Source organism: Triturus cristatus, chromosome 10 (genome assembly GCF_964204655.1).
Source record: "Triturus cristatus chromosome 10, aTriCri1.1, whole genome shotgun sequence".
In the NCBI taxonomy this organism is placed as follows: Eukaryota; Metazoa; Chordata; class Amphibia; order Caudata; family Salamandridae; genus Triturus; species Triturus cristatus.
Genome location: NC_140593.1, coordinates 996839979 through 996860950, shown reverse-complemented (window position 1 = coordinate 996860950; position 20972 = coordinate 996839979). Strand labels below are relative to the sequence as shown.

The window sequence follows — 20972 nt, the reverse complement described above, 5'->3', positions numbered from 1 at the left end:
GAGAGGGGTCTGCCTTTAACCCAATCACGGTTAGTTAATCACCACTGCAGAGCTCTTGCAGTTCCTTTCGAGATCTGGACCATGTTCATGAGATTGCCTTGATGCTGTGCCCACTGGAACGTCGGGTCCCACTGCAGAGCCTACATATGCCACCTGCCATGCTTTACCAACAGGATGCAGGAGGCCATAAGACCCAACAGCCTCAGAATCAGTCTCACCGGGAGGATAGGCCCGAAACTGCACTGTGAACTGCTCCGATGAAAGGGAGTATTTGAGAAGGCATCACATGCGATTTTGGCACGTTTATAGAAAACCCCAGCGAATGCAGGAGGTCCGCTGTAGTCTGAAGGTGGGAGAGGACAGCCTGAGGCGAGGACGCCTTTAACAGCCAGTTGTCGAGGTAGGGGGAAGACCGATACCCCTAACCTGCGCAGATGGGCTGCAACCATCATCTTGGTGAACACCCGAGGGGGGCTAGTCAGACCGAAGGGAAGTACAGTAAACTGAAAGTGCTCGCAGCCTACCTTAAACCGCAAGTAACGCCTGTGGCCCAGCAGGATGGGAATGTGAAAAATTGCATCCTGCAGGTCCAACGCTATCATCCAGTCTTCTTGATGTAGGGAAGACAAGACCTTAGTTAGAGTGAGCATCTTTAACTTCTCCTTCTTGAGGAAGAGATTGACGGTCCAAAAATCTAAGATAGGTTGCAACCCTTTGTTCTTCTTCGGAATCGGAAAGTAGCAGGAATAACAACCACTATCTACCTCTGAAACCGGGACCTTTTCTATAGCTCCCTTGGCCAAGAGAGCTGAAACTTCCTCTTGGAGTAACCTTAGATGATACTCAGTCAGCTGTTCCTAATTTGGCAGAATGAGTGGAGGAAATGAGAGGAAAGGCAGAGATTAGCTCTCCTGGACAATCTGCAATACCCACGTGTCCAATGTTATGGATCTCCAGTGGGGGAGATGGTGAATTATCCTGCCAACTGGGGTAGTGTGGTCTTGCAGACTTCGCCTAGGAGTGCTTGGAGGCTGTGGCTGCCGGGGGCAGGGTGGCCGATTACTTTTGGCCTCCATTCCTGAATCAGAATGCACCACGTCCCCTCACGGCTTGGGCAGTCTGTGCAGGACGGTGGCTGGGATAGGGCTGATGTGGCTGGTAACTCCTTTGTTGCCGCGAAAGGAAGACTGGCCACGATGAGTGAAGGAGAGGCCCAAGGATCTGGCCATAGCGAGAGTCTTTAAACCTGACCAGGGCAGAGTATGCCTTTTCCTAAAAAATACGGGTTCTATCAAAGAGCATGTCCATCAGATTGGCCTGGACATCGCCCGAGAAGCCAGTTGTCCCAAGCCAGGCGTGGCACCTCAAGGCCACGGTCATTGAAATTGATCTGCCCAGCGAATCTGTTGTATCTAGGCCACACCGTATGGTGAATTTTGCTGCATCTCTGCCATCCTTAACTGCTTGGGAAAGCACAGCCCGGGCCTCCTCCGGGACTTGTAACAGCACTTGTGCAACCATCTCCCAAAGGGAGTGGGAGAAATGGCCCAATAAGCATAGGATATTCACTGACCGTAATGGAAGGCTGGAGGAAGAAAACAACTTCTTCCCAAATGCATTTAACCTCTCGGATTCCCTATTCGGGGGGCGGAATGGAAAGTGCCATGGAAAGTAGAGGCCTGCACCACTGCACATTCAGGGGTGGGATGTTGGGTGAGGAACTACAGATCGCCCGGTGCCAGGCGATGGCGGTGTGCAATTGTTCTATTCACAGACCACGTGCCTAGAAGGATATCTGTAGATGCCTCATTAAAGGGCAACAGTGGTTCAGAAGTGGAAGCCCCAGGTGGAAGCACTTCAGTCAGGAAATTAGTACTGATCTGCACTGAGGGTTGCTCCAGTCCAAGGACCTCAGCTGCCCTTTTTTACCACCATGGCACAGGATGACCCCTTCTCAGTAGCCACTGTTGGCTGAGAGAGCAAGCCAGTATCTGGAGAAGTATCCAGTCCACTGGATTCTGCAAGTTCCCCCACACCAGTCCAACTGCTCCGTAGAGTCTTCCTGGTGTTCCAGAGGTTCCATAAACCTCTCCTGAGCCTAGCACATCTTCAAAGTGTTCAGGCAACAACATAGAACCTCTGGGTTTAAGCGGCACCAGAATCGGCATCGAGGGACGTCGTTCCGGCTCTCGTAGACAAACGACAGCCGAGGTGAAGATGAAGTAGGCTTGAACTTCTTATTCCTCTTCCGAATGTCCTGAGACCCTTGAGTGGGAAGAAGAGGACATAAGGCTCTGGGAGCGCTCCTGCAACCTCCTCTTCTTCTATAGGGACCGGGACCTCCGCGGTGTCTTGCTTGATGGTGTCGACTGTCGGGCCGCAAGGAGCTTCATCGCCTGTTCCCTCAAGGCCCTCAGAGCCATGGCACGACAGTCCCAGCAAGAATGAGTCGTGGTCACGCTCGAGACACCAGAGATAGACGAGGTGGGGGTCAGTAACCGACATCATGCGGTGACAGGCACCGCATGGCTTGAAACCTGGCTTCCTCGAAGACATCCTTCGCACATGAATGACTGGAAAAAATCTTTCAAATTAGACAAAAGACGAGAAAAAATCTGTCAAATAGCGACAGAGGGGTAGCTCTTCCCGATCAGCGCTTAACTGGAGTGGAAATATAAGAACTGATGTCCGCGTGCCTGGGTGGCACCTATATAGGCACCGCAACTTCATAACAGATGCTACCGATGACGTCACACTGAGCCAAATGGAGCCACCGGATGGCACTTGACAGGGCTATCGCTCAGCAAAAGTTTCCAGATCCAGTCTGACGCCTGGGGAAATACAAAGGTAAGGAATCTGCAGCTAGAAGTCTCTATCAGATTAATCTGTTACGTTTCCGTAGGCGAAGTTTGTCTTGATTGGTGTTTGGTTTTGAGCCAGGCACATTGCAGCTTTCTAATTTGTCGTTTTATCTCTTTGGTCTCTGTATATCTCCATGGTGCTTGTTTTCTTTTGTTCTGTTGTGTCTTTTTTAGTGGTATTAGGATGTCAAAAGCTTCCAGTAGCCACTCCTATAGTTTAACAGAATTTAATGTGTCTAGATCTGTACTGGATGTTAGTTGTGTATCCAAGTGATCCAAATTGAGTTTGTTCCATGGTCGATAGGTGGATGCACGCAAGGTGGTTTTAGGTGCGTGTCTTTGTGTTGTTTTATGTGGGAAAGCAAGCAAATGGTGGTTTGAGCATGTGACTGGAGTCATTGTTTGAAAGGTAACTAGTTCTGTATTAGCAAAAATGACATCTAGGATGTGTCCAGCGATGTGTGTGGGATGGTGGATGATCTGATTCACGTTCAGTGCGTCTAGGCCAGCGAGGATTGTTTTTGGATGCGGTATATTGGGTTTGTCTAAATGTTGAGGTGTAGTGTTATCAGTTTTAAAACCGTGTCTAGAAGTGTGTCTGAGAATGTTGCATTGCTAGGTGGAGGACTGAAAAGGAGCAGGTTAGTTACAAGAGGAAGATAGTGTAAGTTTGCATCTGGTGAAAAGGGCCTCACGATCTTTTATGGAGACTTAGTCAGCTTTAATGACCACCCATTTTGCCTACACGATTTGGGGTGATCGTTTGATAGCCTAGAGGAATGGCTTCATGCAGGACTGGAGCCATATGATCTCCCAACCATGATTCAGTTATAAATAGTATGTCAGGTTTTGTGTCAGTGAGAAGGTCTTAGATGTCGAGTTTGTTTTTAGAGAGCGATCAAGCATATATTAGTAGACAGTTTAGAGAAAGTGCTTTGGTGATAGTGTGACTTTGTTTTGTAGAAGAGTGAGCAGTGTTTTGTGGGCTTGTAGCAGGTGTGCCCTTAAGTGTTGGTATTAGCTATAAGAGGATAGCAATCGTGTTGCTGTTCTGTATCGTGTTTTTCGTCCAGCAGGCTAAGAAGGCATTTTGATGCGTCTCCTGTGTAGGCGGTGGAAATAGTGGTGGCATGTTGCATATTGTGTTTGCATCAGTTTAGGGTGTAAGGTATAAGAGTTAGGGGTTGTGGTGCAGCACGTGGGTTATGTAGTAAGGTTCTAAATTGTCCAATGCATGAGAGGCGGTTAAAAGAGTTACTGTATATGTATTATGTCTGGGGGAAGAGAGAAATCTTTGCATTGGAGTTTGTTCATTTGTGTAGTCTGAAAGGTGGGTGTATGTTTGTAGTTCGTGATGGAAAGTATTATGAGGTGTTGCGCGGGAGATTTTGTTATGAGTGTTCTGTTCTGTTTTTGGAGAGTAGTGAAACAAAGTGCTAATGTATTTGTTTTATGAGATGGTTTTATTTGTATAGTATGGTTTGTGAGCGGAAGTTGTAAGCTAAAGAGGGTGGTGACGTTTTTGTGAATAGAGTGTATGTTGTGCGTAAGAGGGGATGAAATAGATTTAAGAGTGTTTGTCTTAGATTTGATTGCTGCAAGAAGTAATGTGTGGTACAGTGGAATGTAATTGTTGTGCAGTTATTGTGGTAGAAAGAAGAGGAGGATGTAGGTCGGAGGAATGATGGAAGGCTGAGTATAGATTTGTTAGTGACAAAAACTGGTCTGTTAGGAGTAATTGGAGCAGGGAGTGTGTGTCTGGATGGGATATCTTTAATCAAATCAATGCATCAAAACACACATACACACACCCCCCCACCACCTCCCTCCCCCCACCTGCCCGATCACAAAACGCCAGGACCATTACAGGTACAACAAGCATTTACAATGCAACGGTCTCGGCATTGTTAAAGTTAGAGCTATTGGCATTGCTCATGACAATGCCGTTTCTTTAAATGTTTTTAAAACAAAAAACATAAACAAAAATAATGTCATGAGCAATGCCAATAGCTCTAACTTTACCAATGCCGAGACCATTGCATTGTAAATGCTTTTTTTTTTTTACTTGGGTACAGAAATTTCAGACTTGCACCCTGGTATTAATATTGACTAAACTACTCCCCTGTGTCAGATGTACATCACAGGAGCCCAAGCCAGAGTGCTTAAAGTTACCTATCCTAGCCCCCTGTAGCATGCCCCACCTCCCTGCCATTTTATTCAACATTAGATTTGGCTGCCAACAGCATTTTTTTTCTTTCTTTTTGCAGTTTTATATAGCGCAAACTCGACTCTAAGGTATCCGAGCACTGTACAGGAGCACCAGCAGCATTACAGACGGACACATTCATTTCTAGGCACAAGGAGATTAAGTGATTTGCCCAGAATCACAGGATGTGTGAAACTCCCACCAGACTCAAAACTTGTTCCCCAGCTTCAAAGTCAAAAGTCAGCCACTCTAGCCTTTAAGCCACATCCAGTTAATTTGCTGTTAGTAGGCTATGCCACCACTTGGTTCTCGAGTCTGCGCTTGTTGTGAAGCAATTTTCTAACCGGCCTAGCCCTTTACAAAACTATACATTGAGATAGAAATAAAGTGCCCTTTGGTACCAACCAGTTAGCCTCCAATGTTTCGTTAGTGGCCTTAGGCAAGTCGAGTATGTCCCGATTCCTTCCATGCTCAGTCCCATCAGTACTTGAAGCTCTCAAGATGACGGCCGAAGGCATGCCAAGAGGGGTGAGTGGCTCGCTGCCTTGGCCTCTCAGTTCACCATTCCTCCAGCTGCTGCCGTCTCAGCTGCTCTTGGCATCCGACAGCCATCTCTCTGCCCTGCCCTCCTGTCCCTCGCAGCCCATTCACGAAGCTCCCTCTGTCCACTCTAAGGCAGCACCATGACTATCGCTTTTCACATCACAGGCCTGCAGTCTCCCTGGCCCCCAGGCCCCAAATCACCGCCCCTGAGTGCAACAACACCCTGAAGGCCGGGCTGAAAGCAAGAGAACCCCAGTAATGGCGAGAAGACCATGCTATGTAAATATGTACTATTTCCCCTCCGTCTGTATATACCCCCTCACGGTGTCCTAAGCTGCACTGCTCAGCATAGCCACTTTTAACACTACCCCTCCCCTGAGCTCTCTCGCTTGGCAGCCGTCCTTGTAATCAGTGGAGGAAGAGGAATGTGGCGATGAGTCCAGCGGAGTGGGCTGTCTGAATCACCCTGAGGGACCCCCGCCACCCCCTTCCTCGCACACAAGTGTGAGAGACCCTGTCGGGCTGAAAGTAGGGAGAGAAGGGGGAGTACATGGAGAACGGAGAGCCTCCGAGCCAAGAAGACTAGGGAGGAAAGTATGGCCGCATAGGAGGCCATCGGAGGGGCCCGCAAGGCCACCAAAAGCAAACTATTTGAATTCCTGGTCAACGGTGTGGTGAGTAAACAAAGTTACTACGAACCGCTGTCCTAGTCTCCCAGAGCCGGCTTCGATGGCTCCCAATAAACATTTCGGTACAATAATGGTAGAGTTACGTAGATGTTGACAAGGATGGAGGGGGTCTGGACAAGCCATCCACCCCCCAGTAACTGAGACCCTGGCTGGGAGTGACTTGTCTTAGATCACACATCGTGTGAAGGGACCAGTCATTTAGCGGATGGCTCTCTGGCCCCAGACCAGAACGTTTCATCACTTTTCACGTGTGCCCAAGATCAGGCAGTGTGTAAATTAACTGAGCTGGGATTTAGTATGCACGCATTTCCCTCTTAGGCGAATTAGGTAACACATTATAGAACATCTACTCAAGAACTAATTGTACCAGTGGGGAGTGCAGGGGCCAACATTCCGCCCGGAAGCACAGCCCTGGCTTGTTCCCGTGGGTCTGCTTGCGGTGCTGTTGTTCTCTTGAGAAACCTTGAACCGCGCCGCCTGGCGTCCTGTTCCCTCACATGTGCCCATGGTTGTTGTACCACCTGCCTGCAGAATCCCCAATATTTGTACAAACACTATTTGGTCTTGTAATTGCTTGCTGTATAAATGTCTTCATTTCAGCATCCTTTTGCCAACAGTAATTGCCACTGTGCACATCCATTATCAAGCTTTCTCCATATTACCCACAAGAACCCTTATATGTTCTATATAGACTATGTACCCTGGTTCCTCGTGAGTAGGGTCGCCATAGTTTCCTGAACAGGTCCCATTCACCTTGAAAATCTGATCCCATTCAATGCTCCCAGCCTCGCCCTGCTCTAAGCCCCACCCAAGCCCTAACCCCACTACAAACTCTGCCCTATCAACACGCCCACTCAATTGGGTGAGTGAGTGCCTGCCCTTTTCTTTTATCAATGAAAGCACTGCCGAGATGTAGTTAGTCTATCCTGTATGTTACAGGTGAGGTATTCAAAGGGCAGACGCAGCCGGTCATCCTTCCCGAGCCACTTACAGCAGTGCAAGTGCGTGCGTTTTATGTAATTAAGTATTATAGTAGCATGTATGCATGTTATGTTACAAATGATTTAGAGAGCGCGCTAACACCCCGGGTTTTCTTGGCGCAGGTACGTACTGTATGGGTTTTTATGTCACAAAAGCATAACATGGCATGCAGTAGGGGGGTTTGCACTAAGGGGGGGTGAGAGACAAATTCAGACTGCGTACATTCAGGGATGGAAAAACATTTTTTGTGTTAAGGTAAACTGGAAGTGAGTGGGCAACCAGGTTCGAACGGCTCAACACCCTGTGATTCTAGGCAAATCACGTGATCTCCGTGCTTGAAAAGTGATTGCGACCTTCGGTAATTTAACTGGTGTTCATGTAACGCGCTCCAATAACTGCGGGTCAAGTTTGCGCTATATTATATACCTTTGCAAAAAAAGGCTCTTTGGGAATTGTTTCAGGCTAACTGCAGAATCTCTCAAATTCAAGGGAAACTTACCCACGTGCAGATGACGCGACCAGCGCCGCGTGCCAATTTGAGAACTGAAACAGACTGTGAAGCAGGCAATTCTGTGTGTTTGAGGGTAGAGGCGACACTAGGTTGCTTGCATCTGTCTGCTACATCGATGGGGTCTTTTATCGTGCGTGTCCCGCCATGCAGCTCTATTCCTTTTACAGCGCGCGTCCTGGCCGTGCTATTGTCCTCCACGCTCAAGAACACTTGTTTACTAATGACAGAAAATACGGTGTCTTCCTACTCGGGCCGCCAGCTGCAGGAGCATTAAGCCGCCGATCTACCTTGCCAGCACACCCCGCTCACTTCTATGGAGGGGCGAGGAAGTCACATACCCGATGAAGGGCCTGACTTTAGGCCACACCCAAGGACACCGCCAGTCCCGGCTTCGACTGCCGCGAATCGACGGTAGGTCTGTCCACGGTGAGGTCAGTCCTGGGGGAAGGGGCAGCTCAGCTCACACAGGGCAGCAGCTCAGCGCACACAAGGCAGAGCAGTCAGTCACCTTTTCCTATCCCCCTTTTCTGTCCGTGGTCGCCTTCGACTACGTTCGTAAAACAGAAAGCTGAAAAATGAAAGTAATTGTAAGCCGGAACAAGTGTAAGAGGTGTGGCGCAGCGGCCAGGACAGGGTGAGGAGACCAGAGCAGCAGGGGGAGCGGACGAGCACACCACTGCCTTTCTCCGAGGCAGAGCAGAGCAGAAATGCCTCGGAGAAAGGCAGCGGCATTTTCGGATTCGGGGGCGTGTTTTGCTGTTATCTCCTCCTTGAGACTTCTTGCAAAGAACACGCCCCCCGATCCGAAAAAGACGGGGCCTGATCGGAGTGACTGACCTCTTCTCCAGTGGCTGGCCAGCATTCAAGAGGCCAGCCAATGGAGAACAGGGGAGAAGAGGGGCGGATTCAAGCCCCTCTTCTCCAAGTCATTAAATCTCCCGACTTTCGGTTCTGCCTTCGGCAGACCGGTAGTCCTCGACCTAAAAAACCTGCCCCACAGAAGCAAAACCATCATTCTACCAGGATGGTTCAGTTTCCAACCAACTTATTCAGGGCTCTGTAGAACAATAGGCCTAATGTTCAAAATCTTATAAAGCAGGCACAACCTTTCAGCCTTGCAAGGTCAGTAAATGGAGTAGTATTATCTCTGAGTAACAAGAACACCAATTATTTAGTTATTTGGAAGGAACAGGGGAAGTGTGGTATGAAATGCTACAAAGAAAGAAGCATTAGCAAAGCCAATAAATCGCATCAGTAAAACCTACTGAATTTGCAAATGCATTTTTGTGCTCGGACAGCTGCTGATAAACAGTTGCTGCCGCCTTCTTGGAATGGTTTTAAAACATTACTAAATGTTTTAAAAGATGGTCAATGTCGATACGTGCTTCCGTGGTTGACAACTCTGAATGCATTTTGAATGTTTAACAAATGCCATTCCAAGAGGACCGCAGCGGATACTCACACATCAGCGGCTGACCATCTTTGAATCCATCTTTGTTTATGTTGAGAGAAAAAAAATAATCATAGATGCCTGCAGTGGAAGAGGGTGCACCTGCTGCAGCCATCTTTCAACAGAAGTTGTTAAAATGAAACAAAACCATTTAAAAGTGCAGCTGCACTTACACAGGCGGCCATCTTAAAATGGTTAAGTAACACCAAGATGGCTCCCCACCAATAGCACTGAAAGTAACAAAAGTTATTATTAAAAAAAGAGGGGGTGTGTGGGGGCAGAAGGATGCTGAGGGAGGAAGGGAATAGAGGGAACAGTCTTCAGGATGCATCCCCAGTTTCAGATGGATCCCCACCGACACCAGGAGAACCGTCCCCACACATTCATCACCAATCAGATCACGTAAGACTGAAATGCTACTGGGCAGGAGAATAGGGAGTAAAGCATAAAAAAAGCATCCCTTCTTGAGTGATTAACATCTCCTTGAAGGCTTATGAAGGACCATTGTTATAGGGTCATAGGACCATCACATCCTGACACCCACACAGTATCCTAATTTTAACCTTCCCACCTACCCCACTAATAAAGGACTCCTTTGGTGTGGGGGAGGAATTTTATCTTTAAAGTTACGCCCCCTTACAAAACGTCTTCATAAGAGCTCCCTGAATCACGGCAGAGCCCACTCTTTAGGAGTCAGGGTGAACCCGATGATGAAGCATGCTAATACTACAGTGGGTGAGGGTTATATAAAGATAAGGGTTTCTTTTCCCTTCCCCACCCCAATAGTGGTGGTGTATTTTCGCAGAGTATCACTGGTCCTACATAAGCCTTGAAGGAGACGTTAATCACTCCAGAAGGGATACTTTCTTGTTCTGAAGTATACAATAGGGAGGCTGTATCCCTTCACCCTCGCTCCAGAGGATTTCTTTACCCTTTAAGGGCAGTAGGTCTGCACCTCCAGTCCCCCTTATATTGTACTATATGGGGAGTAAAACAACCAAATTTGGAGCAGGGAAGTGAAAGGGTCAGCAAAGCCTTTCAATCATGATCAAGGGGCTGACTCAGAGGCCACAATAAGTATACGTAATGCATTGGAAACAATGGGTCTTGCCAACAGACCACTAAAACAGTCTGTAACAGAGATATATACATGATTATCCTTATACAGTGAGACAAATAAAGACAACATGCTATATTATGACTATGGTCATTGTGCTGTGGATGGTTACTACAAAGGAAGGATATGTATCCTGTATCATGCGGTTGTATAAAAGTGATGATTTCTTGGTAAGGACGGACAGAAAGGTTGCAGTATCAGATGGGAAGAGAGCACATCCATACGAGTGCCTGACCAGGTCGCCCCAAATGTCCTACTCACCTGAGGCATTTGGTGTCATTGGTACTGTGTGGTCTGTCGAACTCCACCGTACACAACGGCTCTGTAATGTTCTTGGCACTAAGAGAAAAACGTTCAAACTCTGATGGAGAGATCAGATAGAAACCTGGAAGAGGGAGGAAAAGATAGAAGGCCAATTAAAACACCCAACAATTTCCAATGGACATTCCATGAGACAGTATGGACCAAATAACTAGGGCCTCAACAGAAAGCAAACTCGAGTGAACTGAAGCGCTTCACTGTCGGGCCTGTGTTTTATTTGTGAACCAAGAGCTTCGATCAAACGCTGTGCAAAGCAACAAGTTCACAACCTCCACTACTACCTGTAATTTAACAGGACCCCCAACACACACCCGCTCAAATACCTACAGAATGTGCACTTTTTACTCTGTACAGAAAAAAAGAATGGATGTACAACTGCATAATTCCTCTCCATGAAACAAGTTCAGGTTTCTATCCCCGTTTCTTTCCATCATTTTCACTGAGCCCAATCATCTGCACTCCCAGAAATATCTTTCCTCGGAAAATTGGCTTCCTGTCCCCTTATTCACCCTTTCAATATACATATTAAGATTAATTCTACAAAAAATTGTATTCTAACAATTTCACCCCTCTACTTGCAAACTCCTGTCCTCATTACTAAAACGTTACTACAGAGCAGGTGCATTTATAGACCAAAGTTCTTTTTGCTAGGAATGATATTGATAGCCTACAATAATCTCAAAAGGATTCATGACACCCTGGAAAAGCATACCTGTTAGACAAAAAACAGGAAGAAAATACACCAACTGATCAGGTTCAGAAGTCTGAGAATAGCCCTCAATCTATCTTCTTATACACAAAGTAATGTACAACAGCTCCAAAGTGGTCATGGTTTAATAGACACCCAACAACTGTGCAAAGCCACCCAAGCTGCCACTTTGAGAGACCGACCCTCCCCCACCCCGCAACCTTCACTAGGAATGGAAGGTTATCTTTAAGAGTAGCACCCACAAGGCTGTTAGTGCAGTTACGTCATAACTACCACTTGCCAGCCTGCTTTGGTTTCAACATAATCCTTGACTCATATCCCCCTCATCTCAGAATGGCAAGATGCAAGTCTTACATGGTTAACTTCTTGGAACAGAAGAAAATAGGGGAAATAAAATGGATTTTAATGAAAGCATAAAAGTTGTTTAAGGATTTCCATGCCTGGACCTCACGCCAGTTGCCTTTGCAGAGCCTTTTCCAAAACTGAAACTACTGTAGAGCAGGGTACAATGCCAGTGAGTGCTGGTGGAGTCAGTCACCAGACTGATCCGGACAAGGGTTCTTCAGCTGGTAGGCTGAGTGACGGAACTGGATTGAAAAGTCTTGTGTGCAGAATATCCCGGAACAGAACAATGATTGGTTGTTGGATATGTTGTGGTGATTGGCGGGCCAACTGAAAATGGCTTGGGGGCTGCAGAAGGCTGGTTCCTTGCTGGAGGATGCCTCTTAGGTGCAGAGAAGATTTGGGTCCTGATGCACATTACCCACAGGCTGTTTTAGTGTCTGCAGGGTTTGGCAGAGGGGGCTTGGTTCCTACTTCTTGTACGTGTATGAGGTTTATCTTGCTCAAGAGACAAAGTACTGAGGTACAGAAATATTCATTCCACGTGCTTGCCTACATAGAAAAAAATAGTTTTCATAAAAAGGCAAGCACCCAATCCGACAGTGGCCAGAGGAGGGCAAAAAGCGAGGGAAAAGAAAGGAAAAGGAAAAAGGTGAAGACTACAAAAGAGGGAATGGTGCTTGAAATCGCGGAGGGTGGGGGATTGCAGGGGGACCCAGCCATAAAAAATGAGTAATGGAAATAAAGAAAACCCACTAGGGGCACTAGCATCCGCATCTACACATTATGAAACAAAAAACTGAAGATTATGCAATAGAGCGAATAGAGATTTAGGTATTTGTAGTAATGGACTGAGAAAAATCCCAGGAAGACCTAGGTGCCGAAACAGAAAGTGACAGAAGGCTCAGTCCTTGTAAACCTATCCCGAATTTACAAACATAAGGTTTGGGGTTTCAGAGATTAGCTAATCTTGGTTCAGCCCTTTTTTCAAATATGATGGAAGGCTTCAGACAGTCAGCTGTCTGTGTAGGGTAATACATTCAGGTTTAATTCTACCATGGGCTCTACGCCATTTAGAGTTTGGACTTCCACTCAACAGTGTTACGATTGGCTGCTTAGAAGGAAATTCTGAGCTCTTCATTTTTAAAGCGGGCGTTCCCAGAAGTAAAGACCATCCAGATGTTGAGGTCAGTCAGCCAGGACCACAGGCATCAGATGTTTGTAATGGATGAGATGAACAAATGTAAACTCAGATGTTGAGATTGGAAAGGAAACCAACAAATCAACATCTTAAGTGGGCCATTGGAGGCTTTCCACTGCACCCAATGAAGCTGAAACTTGGATGTCAAAGCAGGTGCACACAATGCAAAAAGTTACTTTTAATCAAAGACTCGTTGGGTGCAGAAGGATGTACTGCAACCATGTTGAAAGACAGACTAATTTGAAGTCTGTCTCTCTGCTTTCCTGCTCATAGCGGGGTGTGCAGGAACCATATTTCCACTCTTTCACTAAAGTTAGGACACCCAAAGATCACTCCCGTAGATTTCTTGTTGATAGCTTTGGCAACTTTAACACGCCACTGGCCCTTTATGTGTATTACGCCCCATTTAGAATCCCACTTTAAAGACACCATGCCGCAGCATTTTGAAGTCATTCAGCATGGATAACCAAAAGGTCTGTTGTCTTCGGAACTGTAACTAGGGTCTGCTCACCTTGTCCGTGCTTCGTGAAAACACATGAGGCAATGCCACTGATGTCCTCTTTACGGATGCAGTCATAGCGCACCTGCGGCCTCAGCCCAGGGACGGTGAAAACGTGCATGTCTCCCAGATTCGTCAGGCAAGCCAGGCAGTTCTCAGAGTAGTCCTCCGTGGCATTACTCGTGAAGTTCACCAGGGCCACCTTGCGCACTCTGCAGCCCTCATGAGCAGTCAGCTTGAATTTGGTTTTGGCGCTGACTTTAGGTAACGTGAACACCTAGGACGGAGAGGGGAGAGAACAGATTAAAATGAGCAAAATGAACATCAGATTTACATAAACAGGTTTCCAGCGATGAAGGGTAGACAAGCACGATGAGTCAGTTCCTCGGGCGATGACTGGCTAAAAATAAATTAAAATCCATAGATTTCAGCAATCCCTGGGATTGAGGTTTTCTGGACTGGAAAGACACTGATCGCTACAATTACTTAAACACAGAGCTGTGCACCACTGGAATTTAATAGTTAATGAATTCGATGTACAGGAGCCCGAATGGCTGTCCCACAGTGAAAACTACACAATACATTCCAGAATCCCTTTGATACCCAAATTTAGTTGTATTTACTAAAATTTCTTGCATGGCACTAGATCAACAAATTCTTTGGACGTGAACGGACCCTTCATGTAAAGGGAATGCCTTGTTAATTGCTTTGCAGTTATGTACCAAATAAAAGCAGGCCCATTTTATTTTAGATTGCTCTCTCGTGATGAATGGTCCTTCCAGAAAGAAAAACACAGCAGGAGCTGGACATCTTCGAGTTAATTTACGTATTTTACGGAGATACACACCAGTAATTGCAATGAAAATATGCACATTTCTAAAGAAAGGGACTTTTTCATCTTTTGATTTGAAACTATGGTACCAGGTATGTTGTGTTATACAGTGATGTCACACAAGTGTATTGGCAGGGGCTTGTGTTAAGTGACTCAGTTTTCCACACAATTCCTTGCCTGGTTTTACACATCACTAAACAGAACGATAGTAACAACACTTGCACTGAGTGTTCACAAGCACTTGCACAATCTGCCATTAGCATGACATGGCTGCACTTTTCAAAGAGCAGTTATGAACTTTCAAATGTTTCCATTAGAGACCAGACTAAACCGTCTGCTTCGATGCTGTGGTGGAGAGTGGTCAGTAGGGCGAGTATAACTATTTCAGTGAGTTGGAAGTTTTACTGGTAGAGGAGACCTGAGATGCTCTGCGCTGCTTATATGTTTCCTTGTGGTTGTAAGGGTGCTCATTGTCAAAAGCCTATATGTGTTCCAAGCAGATCCATCAGTATCCACTTGCATTGCGGACCAACATAGCGCACTTTCAGGTTTGCACAAGCACCGTTTAACTCTGAGACCAGTGCCTCTCACTGTGTTTAACAAACACTGGTGCACCACCAGAAAGTCTACTCTGTGTGCTCTACCGATGACCAAGCATCATCTCGCGCCATTCTTGCCTTTGCACGGCATCCCTCTCAAGTATTCAATACAGAGTGTTTATGCCAAGCAGTCTCAGGGCGGGCACAAAGGGAAAATTCAAGTTTTTCCAAACCGATCAGGAACAGTTTCTGATCAGCTCCAAAACCAGCAGGTCTTACAAATGTTTGTGTTAAAATAGCAGCTTGTGTGTGGTATGCCAGAGGTGACAGAAGAGGAGCTATTTGTGCACAGGGAAACCAACTGAGAAAGTAGAACCAACATAATAGAATAGACACACATCAACCGGATGCAATCATTTCCCAAAGACAGATGGACTCCAAAGTGGCAGTCAAAAGAAGGCCAACCACACAGATTTTCACTTTAACACAAATGACTTCATGCTGGATCCACACTATTACAAAGGTAGCAGTGGACAAAATGTTGTTGCACAGCCAATAAAGTACTACAGTGTCAAAATAAGGAGGCCAATGTAAGTAGAGCTGGGTGGTGCTAAGCCATCAGGCATGCTGCCATCAGGGTTACAATTAGGTGTGGGCTAAAAATTCAGCTCCGCTGGTGGAGTTACTGGAGTTTTGCCCACTCTGCGGGTTCTGGCAAAACTCCGCCGACCACCGCATGGTGGAGGGTTTTCTCATACGGAGCTCGCCAATGTGAAGTGAGCGAGCAAGAATATGTGTCCACTAGCATGATTTTTGAGCACTAGCTCGCCTCCCGGTGAGATTTCTCAAAGCATGCGGTTGCAGCAGGTCACTACTGTTCGCATTTAGAAAGCTGCCACTTAGGTAGAAAATCTAGTTGAGCCGCAGTAAAGAAGCAGCGTCCTCGGGTAAGCTGCATGGTGCCGTTCACAATGATTTTACATCGCGGAACAAGCTTCGGGTGCTAAAAAGCAGCGCGACGTGACATAATTTCATAGAATTCTGCGGAATGTCACAGAATTTTTAGGCTCAGTCACGAGTTCTGCCCACCCCTAGGTCCAATACAAGAGGCTTGGAGAGAACTCCAGACTGCTCTTAGGAGAATACACTACATCTGTGAAAACGTATCCTTTTCAACATCTCCATGTGGCCTCCTTTAACCATATTGTTCAAGGATTACCAAAACTAAACTAGATTTTCGAAAGATGGGCATAACATAAAAATTACAATTGCTTAAATCTTATTGGTTTTGTTTCAGGGGGAAAGAGAAACACTGGACGCAGTACTCAAATCGAGAGAGAGATCGAGATCATGTGTGTGTACAGAGTCTCTTACAATGTGAATTCTTCAAAACATACCAGTTTGGGACAGAACAATGTATATAAGGGTGCAAAAGCTCTGCAACGCTAGGTCATGGGACACGAACATGGAGGTAAAAAAGAAAAAAGAAAGTGGATGCAAACTATAGGTTTTGAAAGACCCACACTAACTTGTTATAGGCCTATATGAATGGTGATCAAGATTTTCTCACAAAATAGTGAACTGAACTCAAGGACAGGAATCCACAGAGGCTGTTGGAAGTGGCAACTTCCAGTAGTCTGAAAAGCTGCTCGTGGGTCACACAGTGAGACCACTCTCCCAAATTTTTAACTTGCTATGAATCAAGAGAGCTTCATGCACACAGGAAAACGAAATATAAACCTCTTCCATACCATTATCTCATGTCCGAGTCCAGACCCCCACCTCAAGGCATTCACACTGTTGGAGATTTTCTGTGGCTGGCATGTAGAAGAATGATTGCTTGTTTATAGTCAAGCACTCTCTGCTGTTCTACTTGCAACACAATTTCACAGGGTGTAGGAGGTAACCCATTCAATGTTATGCTCCACTGCAGAACGTGTTGGGCATTGGACCAAGACAATAGACCATGTAGCTTCATACACAGTAAATGGCTCTAGAGTACAACAGGACTATGGAGCCCTAGATATGGCAGAAACTGCTATACAAATACATATAACAAAGGTACATTTGTGCAGGAAATTGCATAAATAGAATCTGGTATGAATCTGGTATGAGAATAATGGTAGAAGTAATCCAGATGACAGCCCCCAGGAGCAAGTACTCGAAACAGTCGAACGAGATTGCCTTGAAGAACGTAGTGTTGGCCATTCAAAAGGGGAGCATACACATAGACAGTTGTTGGCCTGCTTGTGAATCAAGTATTTATGGAGGCAGGACACAGTGTAAGGCAGTAGAGAACAGCACTATGACTCTCTACGTCCTTCCTAGTAACATCTAGCAACCAGATAACTGCAGCCTCAACTTTTTGGTGGTGTGAATAAAGGCATTAGATCACATTTCAGCCATTTAACATCGCTTCAGTATTCCACGATCCCTCAATGCAGTGACACATTCTCGCCCAAAGACCTACAGAACCTGATGAACAGTTTCCACGGAGAGCCAATACTGTGCCTACTTTCTAACATCGAATTCACATTAGGACATCAGAATCTCTTATTACTAGGTTGTTACTAGGTTCACTTGCTTGGTTATCCACTGTATCAATCTCACGGGCATCAGCTGAGTCGCCAAACCAGGTTCTAGAAAAAACATTTTTGACTCCTCCTCAGAGCAGATCATTTATCCATTCAGAAACTGCAAATTTTGTTTCTAATAAGAAGGCACACCATTTTCACACTGCTAAATAGACAACATTTAGCACTGCCCCTTCCTGAACACTCCATTTTGCAAACCACCCAAAAGAAATATTTGAAGTAGAAAATGAGAAGGAGGATGTGGAAGAGGTGGTGGTGGAGTACAGACATGCTCCTTTTCTTTATATTTTTTCTGGCCCGGACCCCTTCTTGCAAAAAAGAAGTCCCGCAGCTCTCAGAAAGCATCTTTGAAATAACCCCTGCTCCAGTTTTCTGACAGACTCTCTAGATTGGCAGCACAAAACTGACCCAAAGAAAGGGGCTCCCTGCTCTTGAGATCCTATCCGACTCCTGAGACTAACATTTGTCCTGTACCAAGACTCAGCACTACCATTAAAGAAATCAAGGAGCGTGTTCCGAAGTGCACTACTACCAGCTCAGGAGACACTGACAAACTGCAAGATACACACCGACCGTCCACCGGGATAAAGTTGTCACAGTTGTCGAGTCAAATCAGAGGCAACTTTTATCCACTTATGGCATCTCAAAATTGTTCCTTTACTTCTTCACAACAAATGTTATATAGGGCGACACAGAAGGCATCATATATGAAAGAAAAACGTACGGAGTCAACCATAACCAAAATAAAACTTTCCAACGACAACCTACTTTTTGGTATCTTCCAACATCTACAAGTTGCTGAATAATCACAGCCACCTCAGTGCACAAAGAAATGAAAGCAACATGGACTTCTGAGCCTAATGGTCAGCCTGCAACGGAGGCTCTAAGTACATGAAATCTTTCTCATGTTCTCAAACAAAATTTGACCTACCTGAAGTTGCTGATAGTACTGTTTGAAAAAATCACTACAACATAAGTCATGGGTTTCATGACACAAAGACCCAACTCTCGTCCTTTACCAGGGTGGAAGAGGCCTACCATTCTGACCAAACTGGAGTCAAAGGTACATAACCTAGGATGCTTGTTTTACCATGATCAGATATTAGATCTGCAGGTGTTGCGTGTGAGGAGACTATGAATGTCGCTGAGAAAGTTAAGGTGGAAATTACAGAGGACCTTCTCCCCATTTCACACCCAGTTTGAGCTGCGCAAACACTGCACTAACTGCTCTTCTTGCTTGTGCCACCATAAAGTGTTGAGCTGGCTACCGAAAAAGCCACAATCAAGGGATCCACCGAGCTTTTAATCAGAAGCTCAGGAGTCCATTCAAGGCCTGTGCTAAAAGCACTACCAAGGGTATTGGGCAGTGTTTTAGCTATAGGTCGCAAAAGTAAAGGAGTCCGTTTTACAATTGCATCCGAGTGATGAAATGCAGTCACAAAATCTAATCGGTGGACCAACATGTGCGACCTTTTTACAAAAAACAGCAGCGTGGATCAACCATGAAAAGGAACACTGGTGAGCTATTGAACTAAGGCGTTGAGAGCCAAATATGTTTCTGTTCCTGCACTTTTCAGGAGAATCCACCTGGATTCATACACTAGGCTGTACAAGGCCCTGAAGCAGAGTGGCAAATAAGTTCATTTTGGAAAACAAGAAAAGCAATGTAAAGGTCACACAAATAATACGAGAACGCTGGTCTCCTATTGTTTTGATCATCTTTGAATGAAGATACAATGTAAACTTCAGACAGTGTTGGGCAAGGTAACATAACGAGGAAGCTTGGCTATGGCTGATAAGAAAGGCAATTTTGTCCAGGTCATCTAGTCCTCCTCTTCAAAAACATGGAAAGTTAGTACGCTTTGGTGTGGACCTGGCCTCTCACCATGAAAGAGTTTTTATTATTTACAATCCAAGAAACCTCGAACCATTCCACTATTTACCAAGCAGGAACCTTTTTGTTGAGAGAACAGGGCTCATATGCAGCGTCATTGAATGATTAAAGAGCCATGCATTTTTACATTTGCCATGCGGGAAAGGGCCATTACAATGTGGCTGTTTCCATGCATAGCTTTCACCACACGTGTTCCTATGCATGCACTGTTACCATGCATAGCCTTCACCACGATATACATTTTAAAGGTATGTATGGCAAAGATATACATGTGGTAAGGGTGGTGAAGGCCATCAGCGTCGTTAGAGGAAACAAAGAGACCCTTCTGCTTCCTCTTTACGGCATGCACCGCGTCTCAGAAGAGCTGGAGAGGAGTTGATGTTGTGGAGAGGTAAGAGGGACTGGGCTTGCGGCAGGGTTTCAAATTTATTTTAAAAAATGTAATGGGGGAAGGAGTAGCACAGGGGACCGCTTTTAGGGTTTAGGGAAGGGGTGGTTTTTAGAAGGGATGGTGGCCAGGGCGGTCTGTCCGCTTCTAGGGCTCAGAGGAGCAGTATTTTTTAAAAACTGGTGGGGGGTGTGCAAGGTACCGGTTTTAGGACTCAGGGCAGGGGTCACCTTTACCACGACTATGCGTTTAAGAATCATGCTTTAACAACAAAATGTATTGTAAAGGTATGCGTGGTAAAGGCATATTTGTGGTAAAGGTTACGCGTGATAAAGGCATTCACGTTGAAATGCATTTGTGGTAAAGGCATGCGTTGCAACGGAATGCGTTGAAACGCCATACAACCTTGCCACGCTCATAGCAATTTCAATGAGTGGAGATTTTACATGTGCTGAGATTACGTTCATGCAGAAACCATTGAACATTTATAATTAGGGCTCCCAGTTTTATGGTATTTATATTTTTGTCATTTCCGTCTGTATTTATCCATATTTATTTGTTAATAATTTACCTGTATTTATCCATCTTTATTTTAGGTTTTGTGAAATGAAGCTGAAATGTATACATTTCTGCATTTATTTAACCAGTTAATGTACACTTGTGCCTGAATGCCTGACAGGTTTCAAAGATGTATACAGACTCAGATGATAAAGTACGCACTTATAAGAAAACGTGCATATTTTAGTATCAAGGTTGTGCAAATCTACTACTGTCTAAAGCTCTTTACTAAAGTTCCTCAATCTTTTTAATTCCTTGCCGGTCAATCCGCATAGCTTTTGGCCTGGCAGTCATGGTTGGCCGCATTCAGAATCACTCAAAAACAACCCAATTTCCGTTTTTAACCATGTTTAAAAACAAATAGACAGGAAAATAATTGATTTTCTGTCTGGCTAATTCCCACAATATCAAGTCCTTCCTTGGGGTATTTGTAAGGCCAGACAGCAAACAGATGTTATCAATATTTACAGTGATCAATTCATTGCCCTTCGTCCACTAGGCAGACGTAACACTAATCCCCTCCTACCCAAGAACCTTCCTTTATTTAATTCTACCATGTTCCTCGCTTACTCCGAGACACATTGCTCTTCACATGGCTGGTGCTCGTCATTCACAGGTTCCCTACTATCCAGATTTCTATTTAAAGTGTTTATTAATGTGGCCTAAATCACCCATAGCAAAAAAGCTGCATAAACCTGCTTCAAGCTTTACAATGCCAGCATGTGTACTTCATCATC

The 20972-nt window shown here is 45.4% G+C and overlaps 1 protein-coding gene across 2 annotated transcripts in view; it reads right to left on the bottom strand.

Annotated features, from left to right (window-relative positions):
* The window catches only part of LLGL1 (LLGL scribble cell polarity complex component 1), a 380830-nt gene that overhangs the window by 82188 nt on the left and 277670 nt on the right, over positions 1 to 20972 (bottom strand). For both annotated transcript variants that reach the window (XM_085628972.1, XM_085628973.1), the window contains exons 18-19: positions 13443 to 13707; positions 10620 to 10743 (exon numbers count right to left, since the gene is read on the bottom strand). In XM_085628972.1, coding sequence (XP_085485098.1) covers positions 10620 to 10743; positions 13443 to 13707 — 389 coding nt within the window. The remainder of the gene's footprint in view (positions 1 to 10619; positions 10744 to 13442; positions 13708 to 20972) is intronic.